Source organism: Martes martes, assembly GCF_963455335.1.
Source record: "Martes martes genome assembly, chromosome: 3".
NCBI lineage: Eukaryota > Metazoa > Chordata > Mammalia > Carnivora > Mustelidae > Martes > Martes martes.
In genome coordinates, this window is record NC_137890.1 from 134,510,525 (window position 1) to 134,528,338 (window position 17,814).

General features: G+C 37.6%; 1 protein-coding gene across 2 annotated transcripts in view; it reads right to left on the minus strand.

Annotated features, from left to right (window-relative positions):
* The window catches only part of CSRNP3 (cysteine and serine rich nuclear protein 3), a gene marked incomplete at both ends in the record, with an annotated part of 173,988 nt that overhangs the window by 61,089 nt on the left and 95,085 nt on the right, over nt 1–17,814 (minus strand). For both annotated transcript variants that reach the window (XM_080798426.1, XM_080798427.1), the window contains one exon: nt 11,133–11,303. In XM_080798426.1, the coding sequence (XP_080654552.1) occupies nt 11,133–11,303 (171 nt within the window). The remainder of the gene's footprint in view (nt 1–11,132; nt 11,304–17,814) is intronic.

The window sequence follows — 17,814 nt, forward strand, 5'->3', positions numbered from 1 at the left end:
TAAGCTCTAGTGAAAGGTATATAGAACTTATTAAAAATTATAAAATATTCCAAACTTCCAGAAATAATAGGTACTTACTATCCATATTTAATGGATGTTAATATTCTACTATTTTTACTTAAGATTACTACTTTTAAAATATAAACAAAAGTGTGAAAGTACAGGTAAGCACCTACCCTCTATTTTTATACTCTTCATCTCTACGAGTACCAATCCCCACACTGCTATTTATCGTTCCTTCCTATGCATATGTTTACTTCTATAAAATATAGTGTTGGGGCGCCTGGGTGGCTCAGCGGGTTAAGACCTCTGCTTTTGGCTCAGGTTGTGATCCCAGGGTCCTGGGATTGAGCCCCACATCAGGCTCTCTGCTCAGTGGGGAGCCTGCTTCCTCCTCTCTCTCTGCCTGCTTGTCTGCCTGCTTGTGATCTCTGTCAAATAAATAAATTTAAAAAATAAATAAATAAAATAAAATATAGTGTTGCTCTTCTCATTTTCATTATGTAAGTGTATCATACAGAGTTTTGCAGTTTGCCTATGTCACTCAACAATACATATATGTAAACTTAACTATCTGGTTCAGAGTTATCCAATTAATCATTATATGAGCATACTACAATTGTCCAATCCTATGCTGATGCACAGTTAATGTTTCTTTTACCTTTCACTATGGGACTTTCTAGGTGATTGAACTATCTGATGCTCACACTGGTATTATGAGAGTTCCCGCTTTAGTACACACTTGTCAATACATGATATTGTCAAATTTTAAAATTTTGCCCATCTGAGATATAATACATGTGATATGGTATCTTCTTTCAATTTTAATTTCCCTAATTATTGACAGAATTGAACTTCTGTTCATGATTGTATTAACTTTTTTTCCCGTGTATTATCTGTTCATATCCTATAACTATTTTTTTATTGCATTGGCTCTTCTTTGTTTTTGTAGGAGTTCCTTTTGAATTCAAATACTAATTCCATGTCAGTTAATGAATTGCAAATATTTTTTTCCAGTCTGTAGCTCACTTTTTCACTTTTTTGATGGCATAACTGATGATATAAACAAGTTTAATATATTCAAGTATGTTTTCTTATGCTTTATCTTCTTTGCATCATATCCAACATAAAGATATTTTCCTATTTTTTCTACAAGTTTTATAGTTTTCATTTGTTTTTTACATTGAGGTATTCAGTCCACTGGGAATTAATTTTCATGTATGGTATGAGGTAGGGATCTAATTTTATCTTGTTTTTTTTTTGTTTTTATTTTTGTTTTTTGTTTTTATTATTATTATTATTATTATTATTATTTTTACAGAGAAAGAACACATGAGCTGGGGGGAAGGGACAGAGGGAGAGGCAGAGAGAAAAATCTTTAAACAAGCTGAGCATGGAGCCTGAAGAGGCTTCTGAGATCATGACTAGGTCAAAATCAAGAGTCGATGCTCAACCCACTGAGCCACCCAGGCACCCCACTAATTTTATCTTTTTTAATGTGACTGACCAGTTGATAAAAGGGCATTTATTAGAGCAGTCTCTCCTTTCCCAACTCATCTGCAGTATCCTCTGTCACATACCAAGTTGCCATTTAAATGTGGGTCTGTTTCTAAGCTCTCTATTTCTTCCATGTGCAGTCTGTCTGAGCTAATTTTATGTGTTTTAACTATTTTAGCATTTGAAGAATTAAAATCTGTAAGGGTCAGTATGCCTTCCCTTTTCCTTATTCTTTTTCAAAATTTTACTTGGTCATTTTTTAGCCATTGGCCCTTTCACAGTAATTTTAGGATAAGTTGGATCTACATATTTTTAAAATGTATTATGTAAAGTGTTAATTATATAAAAATATAGAGTAATATAGATATTTTTTAATCTCATATTTTCTCTCTCTCTCTCTCTCTTTTCCCACAGGTTATTTAAAAGTAACTCCAAAATATCTGTCATGTTTCCTGTAAAACTTCCACATACATCTCTAAGAGATGAGGACTTGGGACTTGCCTACTTTGGATGGGTGATCAGGGACAGCTCCAAGAAAGAACTGATATTTAAGCTGAACCTAAAATATAAAGGATCTCAGTCATGCGAAGACTGTACCAGGTAGGATCTTAGAGCAAGAAAGGTTTATGTTATACCTGAGATGAATATTACACTGTATGTTCACTAACTGGAATGTAAATAAAGACATAAAATTAAAACAAAAAACAAAAAACAACTGAGTCAAGATCAGTGTGACTGGGGCACCTGGGTGGATCAGGGGGTTAAGCCTCTGCCTTCGGCTCAGGTCATGATCTCAGGGTCCTGGGATCAAGCCCCGCATCAGGCTCTCTGCTCAGTGGGGAGCCTGTTTCCCATCTCTCTCTGCCTGCCTCTCTGCCTACTTGTGATCTCTCTCCCTCTGTCTCTCTGTCAAATAAAAAAATAAAATATTAAAAAAAAAAAAAAGATCAGTGTGACCATATTTTGGAGATGGAGGGAGGTGGGAGGCTGGAAAGGAGAGCAAAGGCTCAGTCATGGGGCTGCAGGCGTTTCGGAGGCCACAGTAATGAAGAAGTCCAGGATTTAAGTAGGAAAGTGGTGACAGCCAATGGACTCCCACACAGAGATAAGACTGAGGCTCTGGCATGAGAGCAAGCAGAAAACAGCTGGAAGGCTCCTGCAGGAGTCCAGGAGAGAGGAAAGTCAGACGTGCTTGGATGGCAATGCGAACAGAGGGACGTGGACAGATTTGAGACATATTTATATAACAAACGAATGGGGGAGGAAGAGCAAATAAGGAAACAATAACAGAATTTCTGATCAACTAGAAGAGGTAAATCTAATGTTACCATTTATTAAGGCTAGATCTGAGGTCCTGCTCACGAATTTAAACCAAATCAAACAACAACTAAATGAACTGTATTTATATAATGTTAGTGATCTGACTTGGTAATGCCTTTTTTTTTCCCCCTGAGCTGATTCAAAGCATGGTGAAGGGGAAAGCAACTTGGATTCCCTCAAGTGTGTTATACAGCGACTGCATAAAGAGCTGTACAGCATCCAATTAAACAGTGATGTTTCTGCCTGGAAAATCTATATATAAGCAAATGGAGCCAGCAAGGTACATGTTAGGAATACGTAATTACAGCAGGGCCCTATTTAAAACACGGTTCACCATTACATGCATTTGGATATAACAACTGTTAAATCAGGATCCTGGTCTATCACAATGACACCCATCAAAATCATAAATTACAGAGTTAGCTTGTAAATTGGTATTTATTCCCACTGATGTCCATGCCCTTATAAAGTCCTACAATAAAAGCATTCTTTTTTTTTCTTTGTATGGTTTAGTTGTACTAAAAAAAGACCACTCTTTACAAAGCTAACCGTTATTTATCAAGTACTTAACAGTAATTGAACTTGCACCAGTCTAAGTGCTGAGAAGAACACAAGTCTGAGCTCTGTAAATCTCCAGAAAAGATAAGGTGGGTGCGCCAGTAACCATAATGGAAAACAGAATTTGGCAGTGCTGGAGACGGGCTTCAGTGCTTTTAGACTGTGAGGCTCTACAGAAGCTGAGTCATGTCTCAGGTAGTTTTATAGTTCTAGCTCCTCCTACTTGTGCAGTGAATGGCAAACAGCACGTGCTTAATAAGCATCCATTCCTTCACCCATTTATGCAAATATTCGTTAAGGGCTTCCTAAAAGCTGGGCATACAAAGACCTAGTTCTTGATGAGCTTACACTCATTCCTTCAAAACTCATTTTGAGTGCCCTACTTAAAGGGAGAAGGGCAAATATTGAAGGCAATGTCCACCTGAGAAGGAAAGGTCTGCTGCGTACGAGGTAGGAGGTGGAGTGACAGGAGTCTGACATGCTCTGTGCTGTGAGATGGGAGACAAAGCTGGTCCCTGGGCACCTAGCAGGATGGCAGTGTGGCAGCCATGAGTGCTGAGTCTTAAAACACAGTTTTTGCTGTTTTCTTTAATCTTCTTTCAAGTTTTCAGATATTTGAGTAAAAGGGGAATTTGGAGTGAAGAATACAAGAGGAAAACAGTGAAGAGTCCTGGCTTCCAAATTATAAAAACAAAAAATCCCAGAAATAATGGGGCAAATGGTAACGGGTAGAAAGATACACAAAAACAAGAGATGGGTGCTATACTGGGGAGAACAAGAGGATGCGGTAAAAAAGTGGTTGGGGAGGAAGGCCATGGAAAGATAAGTGGTTGTGGTCTGAGTTTGGAACACTGAAATTTGATTTTGGGGGGGTAGGGCTGTTCTAGTTTGTAACAATATTCTAGGTGAGGCTGTGGACATAAGTAGCTGAATGGACAGAAATGGGATAGAAATAAAGACTTCAGAATACAGGTGGTCAAGGAAATAGAAGGACAAGTGTTCAATGAGCCCTCACATGGCTACTGACATCATGGTTTTGTGGGGACATACTGGGATAGAAAGAAGACACAAAACCACTGTCAAAGTTTTTGAATGTTGGCAAAATACCAGAAGACTCAGGTAAAGAGCAGAGTAAAATGAGAGACTTGGTAAAGTTTTCATGGAGAAAGAAATATTTGATGTGAACCTTAAAGTAGGTAATGAACTTCATAGAGACTGGGGGGCAGAGAAGCCATTTCAGCCTGAAGGATGATCTGAGTAAGGCCAGAAGAGGCAGTAATAGAAGCATCATCTCCAACTCATCACACTAGATCTCTCACCTCTCTCAGATGAGATGATCTGAAAACAATTCCGTTGCATTGGAATTGGACTTTACAATGGGTTCAAATGAGTATTTTCTAAATGGACCACTAACTCGTATCTTCCTCCACTCTAAATTATATCCCCTATCCTCAACCAACTAAATACCTGATGATTCACCTGGTCCTTGTCTGGTGTTCAGATAGGGACACTGGCCTAGTGTAAGTACATCTGCAACTGGTTCTGGGCCTGACCTGACAAGGGGCATGCTAATTGTCCTTCTTGAACATAAGGGAATGCAGAAGGTCTGGAGATTTCTTAATTTTAATAGTAACTTTTCTTGACTTATACTGCTTACCTTTTCTTACTTGGTCTCAGCTCTAACCTAAGATGTTATTTTGATCCCTATTCTTAGAATCATATTATCACAAAGAAAGGAGATTTTGAGGGTCATGTGTCCCACCTCCTGCTTAATCAAAGACTTCCCTTAAAACTCTTCTGTTAGGTTTCTGCCCGAACACTCCTCCATTGTTTGAAACATCAAAGACTCAGAGGTAGCTTGCTACATTTATCTTTGGCATAGTAAATTCTCAAAGTAAACCACAGTGCTGGGTAGACATGATCTGCCTCCATATTTTTAAGTTGTATTTACTACTTGTAATCTATCATTTTGTCATGTCTGAAAGCACCTACCCAGAGCCTGGAACATAAGATACACTCTATTTGTTGGAACTGAATCTAAATCTTCAGTGCATTTTAACTGCTTGGGTAAGATAATAGGTATGTTTTGGGCATACTTCCAGTACAAAGTTTCATGGCAAAATCTGTTTTCTGTGAATTCTTTATCTCTAATCCCATTAAGAAATGTGCAGTCCGTGGGAGGGAAATGACATTGGAGAAACAGTCTATTTGGGTGTGCATGGTAGCACACTTATGCCCTGTGTGGGTTCAGAGAGAAAAGGGAGGGACGTGAGAAAGGAAAGAAAGAGGGAGAGAGGGAAACATTATAATCTTAGCCCTTGGGTAAATTAGGCATACATCTCTGAATGGTAATTTCTTTTATATAATGAATGGTAATTTCTTTTATATAATGGTTAAAATAATAGCTTCTAATCACATAACAATTCTGGGATATCAAATGAACTCAAGAATGTGGAAGTGTTTTATCAATTAGAAAATAGTATCTCTATGTGACTCATTGACTACCTGCTTTCACCCACAGTTTAGATCTATCATCCTACCTCTTGATATTTTCACTTCCTAAATACTGTACATTTATTTGTAGAAACGCTCTGTTTCAGGAAAAATAATGTGTTCCTTTGGGGAGGATGTTTCATCACACAGCTTCTCATTACCGGTGTGAAGTGCCAAGAACCTTGGAGAGGGCAGGAAAAAAAATCCTTCCTCTCTAGCTTCTTGCAGCTTTCCTTTCAACAGCGCTCCAGTACAGGCTGATTGGCTGTGGAACCACAGGGATGTGATGAAACAAAGAGTTCCACAGCAATACAGAATCCAGATGCTTCTCTCTCAAGGGAAATACAAGACATGACCTTGGTTGATCACTGGTAAGCATGCGAATTGCCTAGCAAAGCTCAGAAGTCCATGAAAAAGGCATAATTCCCTTATTGATTTATATTTTGAAGCTTTTGTTATCATAATGTGATGTGCGGCAAATTGAATATCTTTAGAGAAAGCTTAGAATAGCATGGAATTTTTTACTACCATAGCTGCTGACAAGTACCAAACAATCTTATCAATGCCTCTATCTGTAATGACAACAAAATGTTATGTTACACAATATGGTAATGCCTATAAAGCACTGAGTACATGGGATATTTTTAATTTGAAAGATGAGCTCATGATGGGTGAGATTTAAATAACCGCATTTTAAAAACTCTCAATGTGAAACTAAATTTGGTTTCCTAATGCTACACAAATTTGATAGTCATCAGAAGTCCTTCTTTACTCCAAGATAGGTTTTTTTGGAAAGGAGAGATACATATTAAAGAAACAGGATTCATCAATGATAACATTCCTAAAAGTTTATATCCGTAGATTCACATGCAGATAAGACCACTGCCGCTAAGTACATACTTAAATGGGTATTTTTTTTTTTAAAAACCATTTTCTTGAAACAAGATGGGATAGGGAGGGAGACAAACCATAAGAGACTCTTAATGTCACAAAACAAACTGAGGAGGGTCGGGTGGAGTGGGGTAGGGAGAGGGTAGGGTGGTGGGGTTATGGACATTGGGGAGGGTATGTGCTATGGTGAGTGCTGTGAAGTGTGTAAACCTGGCGATTCACAGACCTGTACCCCTGGGGCTAATAATACATTATATGTTTATAAAAAAATAAAAAATAAAAAAAACCATTTTCTAAAAACGTGTACATAGTAAATTTTTAGACAGGTGAAAAATCTGAAATATATTTCTAGAAACAAGAAAGCCTTTCACCAACCCTCTCACATTAATTAACACACTCAGGCCTTTCATACAATAAATATTCTAGGTAGAATTTTTATCTCTTAATTCTGTGCTTTTTCCTCCCACCTTTTCTCTCTTCTTCATAATATGAATACGGTGAACGATGCAGACTATTATTCAATGTAAAGGGCACTTTTTAATTAAATTAATAATCTAACTACCTTTAAAAATTATGAAAAATCTGTCAGATTTCACTTCATATAGTTAAATCAGCAATTTAGTAAATTAACATATTGCCAACTACCACAGATAATAAACAATGAGTTGAAACATTCTGATAACTTCTTTTTTATATTACGTATTTTAACTTTTTAAAGATTTTTTTTTAAGTAATTTCTACACCCAGTGTGGAGCTCAAACTCACAACCCCGAGATCAAGCAGTGCATGCTCTACTGAGTGAGCCAGCCAGGGACACCCATTTTGATGACTTGTTGGACATCATAAAATAGGTCTATTTTCTTTAATGGGAAAAATAATTTCTCTAACTTATAAAAGCTTTTCCTAGTTAGCTACAGTATTGCATGATTTTGCTGATCATGCCATTTCAATCTGCTGTCCACATACATAAACACAATTTGAACTACAGTCATCATTTTAGTTTAAATTTCAAACTTATTTGCTTTAAATTAATAAATATGAAAATTCATACATCTTTTTAAAACCTCAAAAAATCAAATCATTTTCAATGCTTAGGGTGCCATACCATTCCTTGCCTTTATGAATACTAGATTTTCCCTGACAGTGTAAGTAAGATTTCGTGTTTGATTTTTCTTAATATTATCTCATGAGCATTTTACATAATTGTCATAAGGTCCTCATAACTATCATAAAAATAAATTGTACAAGTCACCATAACTTAATGGAGCATTTTCCTGCTCTGAGCCATGTTATCTTTCTCTTCTCTACCTCTAACCCCCATTTTTTTTAAACCCCCATTCTTTGGTACTACCGTTAACCACCATTTTCACTTACGCAGTTTTCCCCTTGTTTTTGATGTTTCCTCCTTCAGGTAAATTATCTGAAGTACAGACAAATAGATATGAATATTATTATGGCTTTTGTATTAACTCAGGGCTTTCTAAATTTCACTGCCATCAGTCACAATGTGTGTACCTACAATTTATACTGTGACTTTCACCAGCACTTAGGTATCAGTAGTTTCTACTGGAGAGAGGGGTACTAATTTCATAGAGATGAAATTTCTGTAATTTCATACTAATGGAATCTCGTTAGTATTATTTTAATCTGCATTGTTACTATTATTGTTAAATGCTTTCAAATGTTTGCTAATCATATTTCCTATAGTGTTAATTGCCTTTGGGGGTTTCAAAAAATTTACATGTATTTTTTATTAAATTAAGTATAATAAATAATATATTTATTGTAAGTATTTTGCAATGTAACTTTTTTTTTTTTTTTTTTACTGCAAAGCTCAGGTAATGATCCTACCAAATGTCTGATAAATAAGCAATATCCCCATAATTGGATTTTTAAAAAATTATCTATTTAATTCATCTGTAATGTATTTTGGCATATGTTGTGGATGAGTATCTAAATTACTTTTTTTCAAACTCTAACACCCCAACAATTTATTAAATACTTCTTCCCTTTGTCATTGCTTCATAATGCTCTATTCTTATACATTAAACTCTTATATATAACATGCTGAGATTTTTCTATACTTTCCTAGATCTAACAGAGTATCAAAAAAGATAAATTACATAATTTTATATTATGACTTGAGATCTGTAATGGCTTTTCAACATTTAGATTTTCTTTTTAAAAATATACCTTTATTCTCATTAGTTTATTTTCCCAAATAGATTTTTATCATTCTATCACCTTCTAAGAAAATGCATTTGAGGATTTTATTAACATTATACTCAGATGTATAAGTTAATGTGGAAGGCTTTGATAACTTTATTTATCATTAAATCCAGAAACATAAGTTATCTCTTTACTAATTCACCTAATTCTTTTGTAATTCTCAATGAACATTTTAAAGATTTTTATTTATTTGACAGAGATCACAAGTAGGCAGAGAGGCAGGCAGAGAGAGAGGAAGGGAAGCAGGCTCCCTGCTGAGCAGAGAGCCCAATGCGGGGCTCCATCCCAGGACCCTGAGATCATGACCTGAGCAGAAGGCAGAGGCCTTAACCCACTGAGCCACCCAGGCGCCCCTCAATGAACATTTTAAAGATATGTCCAATATTATACAACTAAGAGGCAGCATGAGGTAATGGAAAAAAACAAAGACTATGGGGTGAGATACACACATACACATATGTACCAGGCTCCAATCATGTGTGATCTTGGGCAAGATGGTTAGTCTCTGAGCCTCAGATATTTCCTCTTAAACTGAAGGTAGTAGTATTTTCAGAACTGACACAGAGTAGGGATAATGTATATAAAGCTATTGGAGCATATATGTATCCAAGAAATGTTAGCTATGATCATAATTTCCAATATAACATGTGCTTAGTACTTAATATTTTACCAAGTTCTTTCATGTATATTATCTCACTTGTTCCGTTGATCTTCACAAAACTCCACCAGATGATCATGTTGTTGCTATTGTCACTATTAATACTAAGACCAAATACGTATACATGTATCTCCTTTTAAATAAAAAACACAAGCTCATCTCATATCATCATGACATATGTAAATGTATTTGTAGATCTCCAACATTACACAATAACCTTGTCCTTGAATATTTTATGGTTTTTTAATCTGCTATGATCATTGTAACTGCCCTTTGATTACATTTTACATTAGTTTTGCCTGTTTATTATTATTATTTTTAAAGATTTTATTTATTTGACAGAGAGAGACACAGTGAGAGAGGGAACACAAGCGGGGGAGTGGGAAAGGGAGAAGCAGGCTTCCGGCAGAGGAGGGAGCCCGATGAGGGGCTCAATCCCAGGACCCTGGGATCATGACCTGAGCTGAAGGCAGATGTTTAACAACTGAGCCACCCAGGTGCCCCTAGTTTTGCCTGTTTAAAGCAATACTTTTGATTTTAGTGTTTGGCTCATACTCAACAGTTTTATTGAGCTCCTTAACACCCTCTTAAAACTATTGTTAATTCTTTCGGTTTTCCGAGTTGTCACATTTTCGAAATAAATTCTATGTTCTAGAATCATATATTAATAAAATCAGCCACTGAATTGAAAAATGGAAAAACTAAGACTAGTTATCTACCGTGGTATCATGATATAGTAAAATCTTCCTGTTGGAAACACAAATTTAAGAAGATCTTTTAGCTATTACTAGTCAGTTTCTTTTAGCTTATAGATTGTATCACTTTAAGAATTCTTTCTCATCAGTCCTGCAATCTTCAAAATACCTTTCATGACAGGGAGAGCTAATGCTACAGTGTGGCAGAAAAAGGAATCCAGGAGAAGGCATACATCTCTTTATTTTTTCTTTGTGGGCTTTACATATTTTCCTTAGGGATGGGATAAAAGAATGAGTGGAAAGAAGTATAAACTGCATGCACTTGCACATCTGGGAGAGTTTTGCAGCTTTCTCGTCTCTTCATGCATGACTGGTGAGCTCTTTCTCATCATATCCCAGACCGTCCACTCCCAAATACATCCATTTTCTCCCCCACTAACCCAGAATATCATTTCAGCTATGGGAGGATGCACTTTTGTGTCTGGACTTGTCTTTCCCCATCTACTCTGAGTAGGGTGCTTCCTTAAAATTAATAATAATAAAATACTCTTGTTTTCACTGAGTCCGTTGATTAACACTACCAAATAATCCACTGCCGAAAGCAATCCATATACAAGAATCTACTGCTACCTCAAAGAGACTTAATTTTAATTAATCGTGTTTTGTTTTTAGATCAATAACAAAAACAAAACAAAACTAATAATAAGGGTTTTAAAAAAGGGCCCAAGATGATACAATTATTTTCACTGCAGAATCAGACAAGCAGCTTCAGGTATGGTTTCTGTACTCACGGGGAAAATGATTAGAAGTGGACGGATTGACACTGTCCCCACTGTCAGCACTTTCACTGCTGGAAACGTCATCATCTGATTCCCGCACAGAGGAGCAGGGTGAGGAGCCGTCAACTTCTTCAAACTTCCTCTTTAAAATTCCACTCATAGCTGCAACACTGTCACATGTACCTGTAACAGGAATGAGAGCAACGAAGCATTGAAATATTTGACCGCGAGATGTTTAGCCAAGGTCTCCAGAGTCATTTTTCTGTGGTTTTTTAAAAACATGAGCTGAGCCTTTCCTTGAAAGGATCACTAAGCAGTTTTTTTTTTTAATATTTTCAAATTAACAAAAATTAAATTAAATATGAGCAATTGCCCATTTGGTTACCAAAGTCTATCATTTTGTTAAACACACAGTTCATTTTAATGTACTATCTCTATTCTTTTTGTTGGCAAATTGAGAAAACCCACCTGAGTCCATGAAGTTCTGTAATGAAAAAAATGCCAACATCCCCCAGAGTCCTAAATGATTCCTGCCTTATACAAAATTCATCTGGAAGAAACACTGATAAGTATGCAAAAACTTCAGAGTCGAGCTTTAAAATGCAAGAACCTAATTAGCTGAATACAACAAAGCCTATGAAATCGGCTCTAAATTTTAGGTAGTTTCCATTTCAATACTGCAATAAGATGAAATGTGTTCCCAGGACGCAGGGTAACTGAAGCCCTGGCCACTGTGGCAGGAACTTCCTAAGGCTATTTACCTGAGAGACCCTGCTGAGTGGGAAGGGGGGAGGATGGGAGTGGTTTCTCCTAAAAGCTCTCTGGGATGAATGGGCTTTCCTCTCTCCTTGGGCTGCCCTTTCTCCACCTTCCCCATTTACCTTGATGTATGCACAGTCAGCTAAAGAGCATAAACTTTCCTTGCAGTGTAAGGATATTTCAGGGAAAAACCTATATAAAAATTAGCTTACATATACATGTACATGGTCTTACATTGCCAAATTAGGTACTTCCTTGAAAGTATTACTAAGTTGATTCCACATATCCCTTCTTCCATCTTATCTACGATTGCTGATTTTAACTCTCATTTGAGTTCGTGAAAACCTTCTCTCCTTTTCCTGCTAGAGTGTAGCCACCAGTCCTATTGACTGAGAGGAAGCAAGACTTACAACTATTCTAGATACTGCCCTGAGACACGTCTGAAATCACCCCCCCTCTGTGCAGATCACAAAGCAAGCAGCCTGTCCAGGTCCCTTCAGCTGAGCCAGCTCTCCAAGATCTAATTCTGTAGTTTCGTAAGTGGGCTACTTGGATTAGCAGCATCAGCATCACCTGGGAGGGAAATTGTGAGAAACGCAAATTCTTGGGCCCCACTTCAGATCTGCTGGATCAGAAACTCCCAGGAGGCCATGCCTCGGTCTCTATGCACTCAAACTGGAGGACCATTTGTCTGATTTCTAGTCCGCTCTCCAGCAGCTCCCTTCCTGGGTTTTTCCTTCATTGGGGGTGTCTGCATACCTGCCCTAGAGGGACATAACCCAGTACTCAAAACCTAGTCAAAACCTCTTCTTTCCCCGTCCCTTGTGTGATTTCTACTAAAATTAAGTATAGTACTAGATGTCTCATAAGTATTTATCATTTATTTCCATTTGCACATCTAACTTCACGTTGAGTAACTGGTATGTATATGCTCGACTCCTTTGGAGGAATAGGTGATAGAAAGGGAGTAGGACACATTACCTGCCCTCGAGGAGCGAACATTCACCATGCTGCCTCCATCCAACTGAGAGGACTCCCGCATTCATCTTCTATGGCCTTGTTTTACTAATCCATGTACATGACTTACATTAACGATGAAGATAACTGATAGTCATAAGAAGATATTGCACTGTCCACTCTCTGAGAATAAAATCTCTATTCTGACTCTGATTTTACCACTATTCAAATTAGCATATTATTTTCTCTATCTTAAAGAGTGTGAAATGCATAAAATGTTCATGCATATCTGAGCAGGGCAAGAGAAAAAAAGATATTTTAAGTAAAGTTCTTGAAATAAAAGTAGGACAGGATATAAATTTTAAAATGGTTCACTTCAAACGATGCAAAGTAATTCATGAGGGAGAGACTCCAAGACACAAAGTAATACAAGATGGAAACCCATGTTTAAAAAGTACATTTTTATAATAAGGTACTGCAGTGGGAACAGTTAAAAACAATATCCTTCAGCTGCATTTCTCCATCCCATCCCTCCCAGCTTCCTTAGGAAAGGCAGATTTCTCAAGAACCAAGGTCACTCAATTGGACCACAGGGAACCATGTTCCAGTATGGTAAAAAGTGGGACTTGGTACTCTTCTCAGGAATGAGAGGGGAAATTTTTGGAGGGATGATAAGGAAATTGAGAAGTCTCTCTTTCTTTTTGCTGTTATATCTGGGACTGGTAAGCAAGGGAGTTGAAGGCTGGATACAATTTCTGTTTACATATTTGAGACTGAAAGAGCCTGAGCTAGACACAGCACAAAGGAACAAAGAAATGTCTGACCATTTAGTCTGGGATTAGTATATGAGCTGGAAATTAAAAACTGAAATAATTACAAAGGGGCATAACTTTCACATACACCCATGATGCTGGTTCAGTGTTGAACCAGTATTGTTAAGTACAGGAAGCAAGCATAGTGGTTACTTAGTTTCATTATCTTTAAAAAATACTACGTGAGTGTAACAAGATGTCACAACAAATTATGAGGGTCAAACGACCTATTGCTTATAGGAAGGTAACCCCCATCTAAACCCAATGGTGGGGTGGTAAACAGAACATGTGGTTTTCTCCTACATCATCTACACTATCTCACTGGGGTGGAATAGAATATGAGAATTTAGGGGGAAGGCCCCCTTTTTTTTTTTTTAAGATTTTATCTATTTATTTGACAGAGAGAGAGATCACAAGCAGGCAGGGAGGCAGGCAGAGAGAGAGGAGGAAGCAGGCTCTCCGCAGAGCAGAGAGCCCGATGAGATGCGGGGCTCCATCCCAAGACCCTGGGACCATGACCTGAGCCGAAGGCAGAGGCTTTAACCCACTGAGCCACCCAGGCGCCCCGGAAGGCCCTTTTAATAAAGGAGATGCATAGACCTGGTTTGCTTCTATCCTGTACTGGTTCTCTCAGAATTCGAGAATGACGATACGTGGCTAGTTCAGTGCAGATGCAAGGGAGTAGAATGAGTGCCTGTCTTATGGCTGCCACGGCTCCTTAAATATCCACTTATCATATTTTTGTTCCTAAAGATGAGGCATAATTAAACTTCTTGGATATGAAGCCAATGAAAAAGTGGTCAACATTTCAGATTGGCTTTATATAGCATCAAAGCCCAGCGAACAGAAGATAAATCTGGACAGGCATTAATTTGTTCTAAATATGAGAAGCGGAAAGTCTAAGCCTCCATAACAGCCATTTTAACACAGCTACTGTTTTCCAATTCATGAAACATATGCTAGTCAAAAGCATCACCATTTCTCATTTGGACTAGGACAAGAGTTTCCTAATTATTCTCTCCCATCCACTACTGTTTGCTTTCGATGTGTTTTCCAGGTTGCAGGCAGAATGATAAATCTAAAATGCAAATCTGATCATGTCAGTCTATAGCTTAAAACTCTTAAGTGGCTTTGGATTGTCTTAGGATGAGTCCAAAATCCTCAAAATGGCTTATAACGTCCTTAACAATTGACTTTGGCTAACCTCTTCATCGTCATTTTGAGCCACTACCTTGTTGTCACTATTTTAGCTCTAATAATCTCTGTTTCTCCAACCTGCCATTTGTCTCTGGCCTCCCGGCCTTTTGATATATCATTCCTTCCAATTTCCTTTCTAATGTCTTTTCCCAGAGCACTTAACCATCTTCGAAATCCATGTTAGTTATTTATATACTTCGATGTTTACTGCTTATCATGTTCATCCCCTGCTAAGAGATGCAAGGGAAGGGTTTTTGTCTTCTTTACCAATGTACCAACAGTCTAGAACAGTGCCTTAAATATAATAGGTGCTTAGTAAATAGGTGCTTAACAAACGTCTGTTGATGGATAAATAAAACCCTTCCATTTCTATACTTTAATTACTTTATCAGTGTCTGTTTTCTCTGCTAGACTGAAAGCTTCATGAAACAAAACTCATGTTCATCTTATTCACCACTCTATGCCTCTTACTAACAAAATATCTGGCATTTTTGATTGAATGAGAAACAAAATGAAGATGAAATTGACCTCAAAACGTCATACAATTTTTTTTTCTTTTTTGCTTGCAAGCAACCCAAAAGCAAATTCTAGCTAACTTAAGCACATAGACATCTGTTGGAAAAATACTGAACTAGTTCATGCAATCTAAGATCGAGCTGAAATCCAAAATTAAAGGAAGGCAGGAATAAGGACATCTTCCCGGATTACGACTGTAGAAATTCCTTGATCTTCCCTCTAGAACACCACAGTTACCAGGTTTAAGCCCAGCAACTTCTCTCTGTCTTGCAGTTCAAGTTTAATGTTTTAAGGAGTAAGTAACGTTTTAGCCCATCTTGGGTCAGAAGTCAGCCCTTTGATCACTCAACTGCTCAGTCAGAAAGCAAACAGCCACTCCAATAGGTACTACTCCAGAGAATCTCACTCAGAGACCTCAATAAGTTAAACTTCATTTCAAAGCCAATGTTTTCTCCTTGTCTAACACTGATTTATCTAATTTTTTTCATTTATTAATATAGTCTGTGAATTCACCACTTGGACAGCTTCCCCTCTCCCTGCCCCCTCATGTCCTTTCTATTGCCAAGTTTAATTAATAACCACTTTGTTATAAAACTCTAATAAGCATCCTGTGGTCTTGGGATATCCACTCTTCTTGAGTAACATATACCACTGCTCTCAAATTTTTATTGATGTAACCATTGCTCAGAAGCCTCTGAGCACATTTAATGAAAAAGTAGTAAAGAAATATAAATGTTTTCAAACTTCTCCACAAAAAAAAAAAAAAAAAAAAAAAGGAATGCCAAGGAGCTACACTTATATGTTCTATGGTTATAAGTGCAATTCTTTTGTTTAATGTATTTCTGGAAAAAATATCAGAAGCCAGAAGGATGCAGACTGAAGTAAGTGGGAGAGCTTCGTTAAGAATGCCAAATCAAGAAGCTGGATAGAAATGTACATTTTAATGCATTTGGAAAAATGACTGAAGCTAACTTTGAGTATTTGTTGGAATCTGGTTCATATCACTCTCTTCTGACAGCGTAAAAATCTCATAGCTTTCATAGGTAGCTCATTGAGTTCTTACTATCCCACTAATATTCATCTAATGTTTAATCCTGTTTTCTCCTTTCATTCTGTCCTGATTTCATAATGCTTTGCTATGTATCATAAGGAAATGACCACAGACAATATGCCTTAAGAATATCACTGGTCCCCAAATTCCGAGGAGTGGGTGATCTGATTTACAGAACCGCTTCAGGCTTGCCAACGTTAGCAAATAAAAATATAGGACACCCAGTTACATTTGACTTTTAGATTAAAAAAAAAATCACCTTCAAGATCTATTTATACTAATTATGTTGTTTATCTGTGTTTATTTGTGCTCTCAGCTCTTGAGGAGAAAGACCAATGGCTATGAAATGAACAAAAAACATCTAAATAAATGCTCCCCTCACCACCACCACCTGGAGTGGTCATACATGAGTATTTCTGCCTTTTACCCATCAGATGAAACTCAGTAAGACTTGAGAGGTCATTACGGTGAATCATGAGTTTATCAAACAACTAAAAAAAGGTGACGAGGTCAGTAGTGGTGAGCAGGTTAAGGGCAGGCCTGGCCTATCACTGGCGCAGGAAGAAATGAATTTAAAAAGAAGTAATTCTGGCAAGACAAGAATTTCCTTCTATGAGAATGAGGAGGTTTATTTTAGTGAGATGCTGTCTCTTCCCTCGTCTGGTGGGGGAAAAAAAAAAAAGAGTAGTAAGCTGTGAGCTCCCAGTTCATCTGACCCGATAGGTCCTTATTCTGTGGAGGCTGCCGAGACCAGAAGCCTCACATGGCACTCTTAGGAGAAAAGGGATACACGTGGAACCCCTCTGTTCACTTTTTCCTGGGGGTCTGGGTTTATCCTTTACATTGCTTCCTTGCTAATTTTGTAGTTAGCCCAAGTGTGTCTCTTTTTTAACTGCGAGTGTCATTCACAAGGACACTTGGTGTCTTGGTATACATCAAGGGGCATGTTACCTTGCATTACAACACGACAGGGAGGACATCTCTTCGTGATTTATCAAAGAACAAAATCATTTATTTTATGATCTCATCGAATTCTTCCAACAAGCTTAAGAAGCTATAAAACTACGACAAAATTCTACTCCAATGACTTCGATAAGGGGAGGCTGTTGGCTTCAGTCAGCGATAGGCCTGGGGCCCAGGAAACACCAGTGTGAGGATTAAGTTGCATAGAAAAAGAAGCCTCCTTTACTTCTCTCAGAATGGAAAGCAGTTTTGATGTTTCTTCTGGTTGCTTCACCAAATTAATGATGAGCTGAGCAGCACTGCAAACAGGTTGACAAAAATACTGGTGTGTGGCTCATCTGTGATAGCAGGTGGGAAAAGCCTAGCTGGCAAAAGCAAGATTATTCACAATGTCACACTTCATCAGCCAGATTGTTACTGGGCCAGATAGAAGATGAAG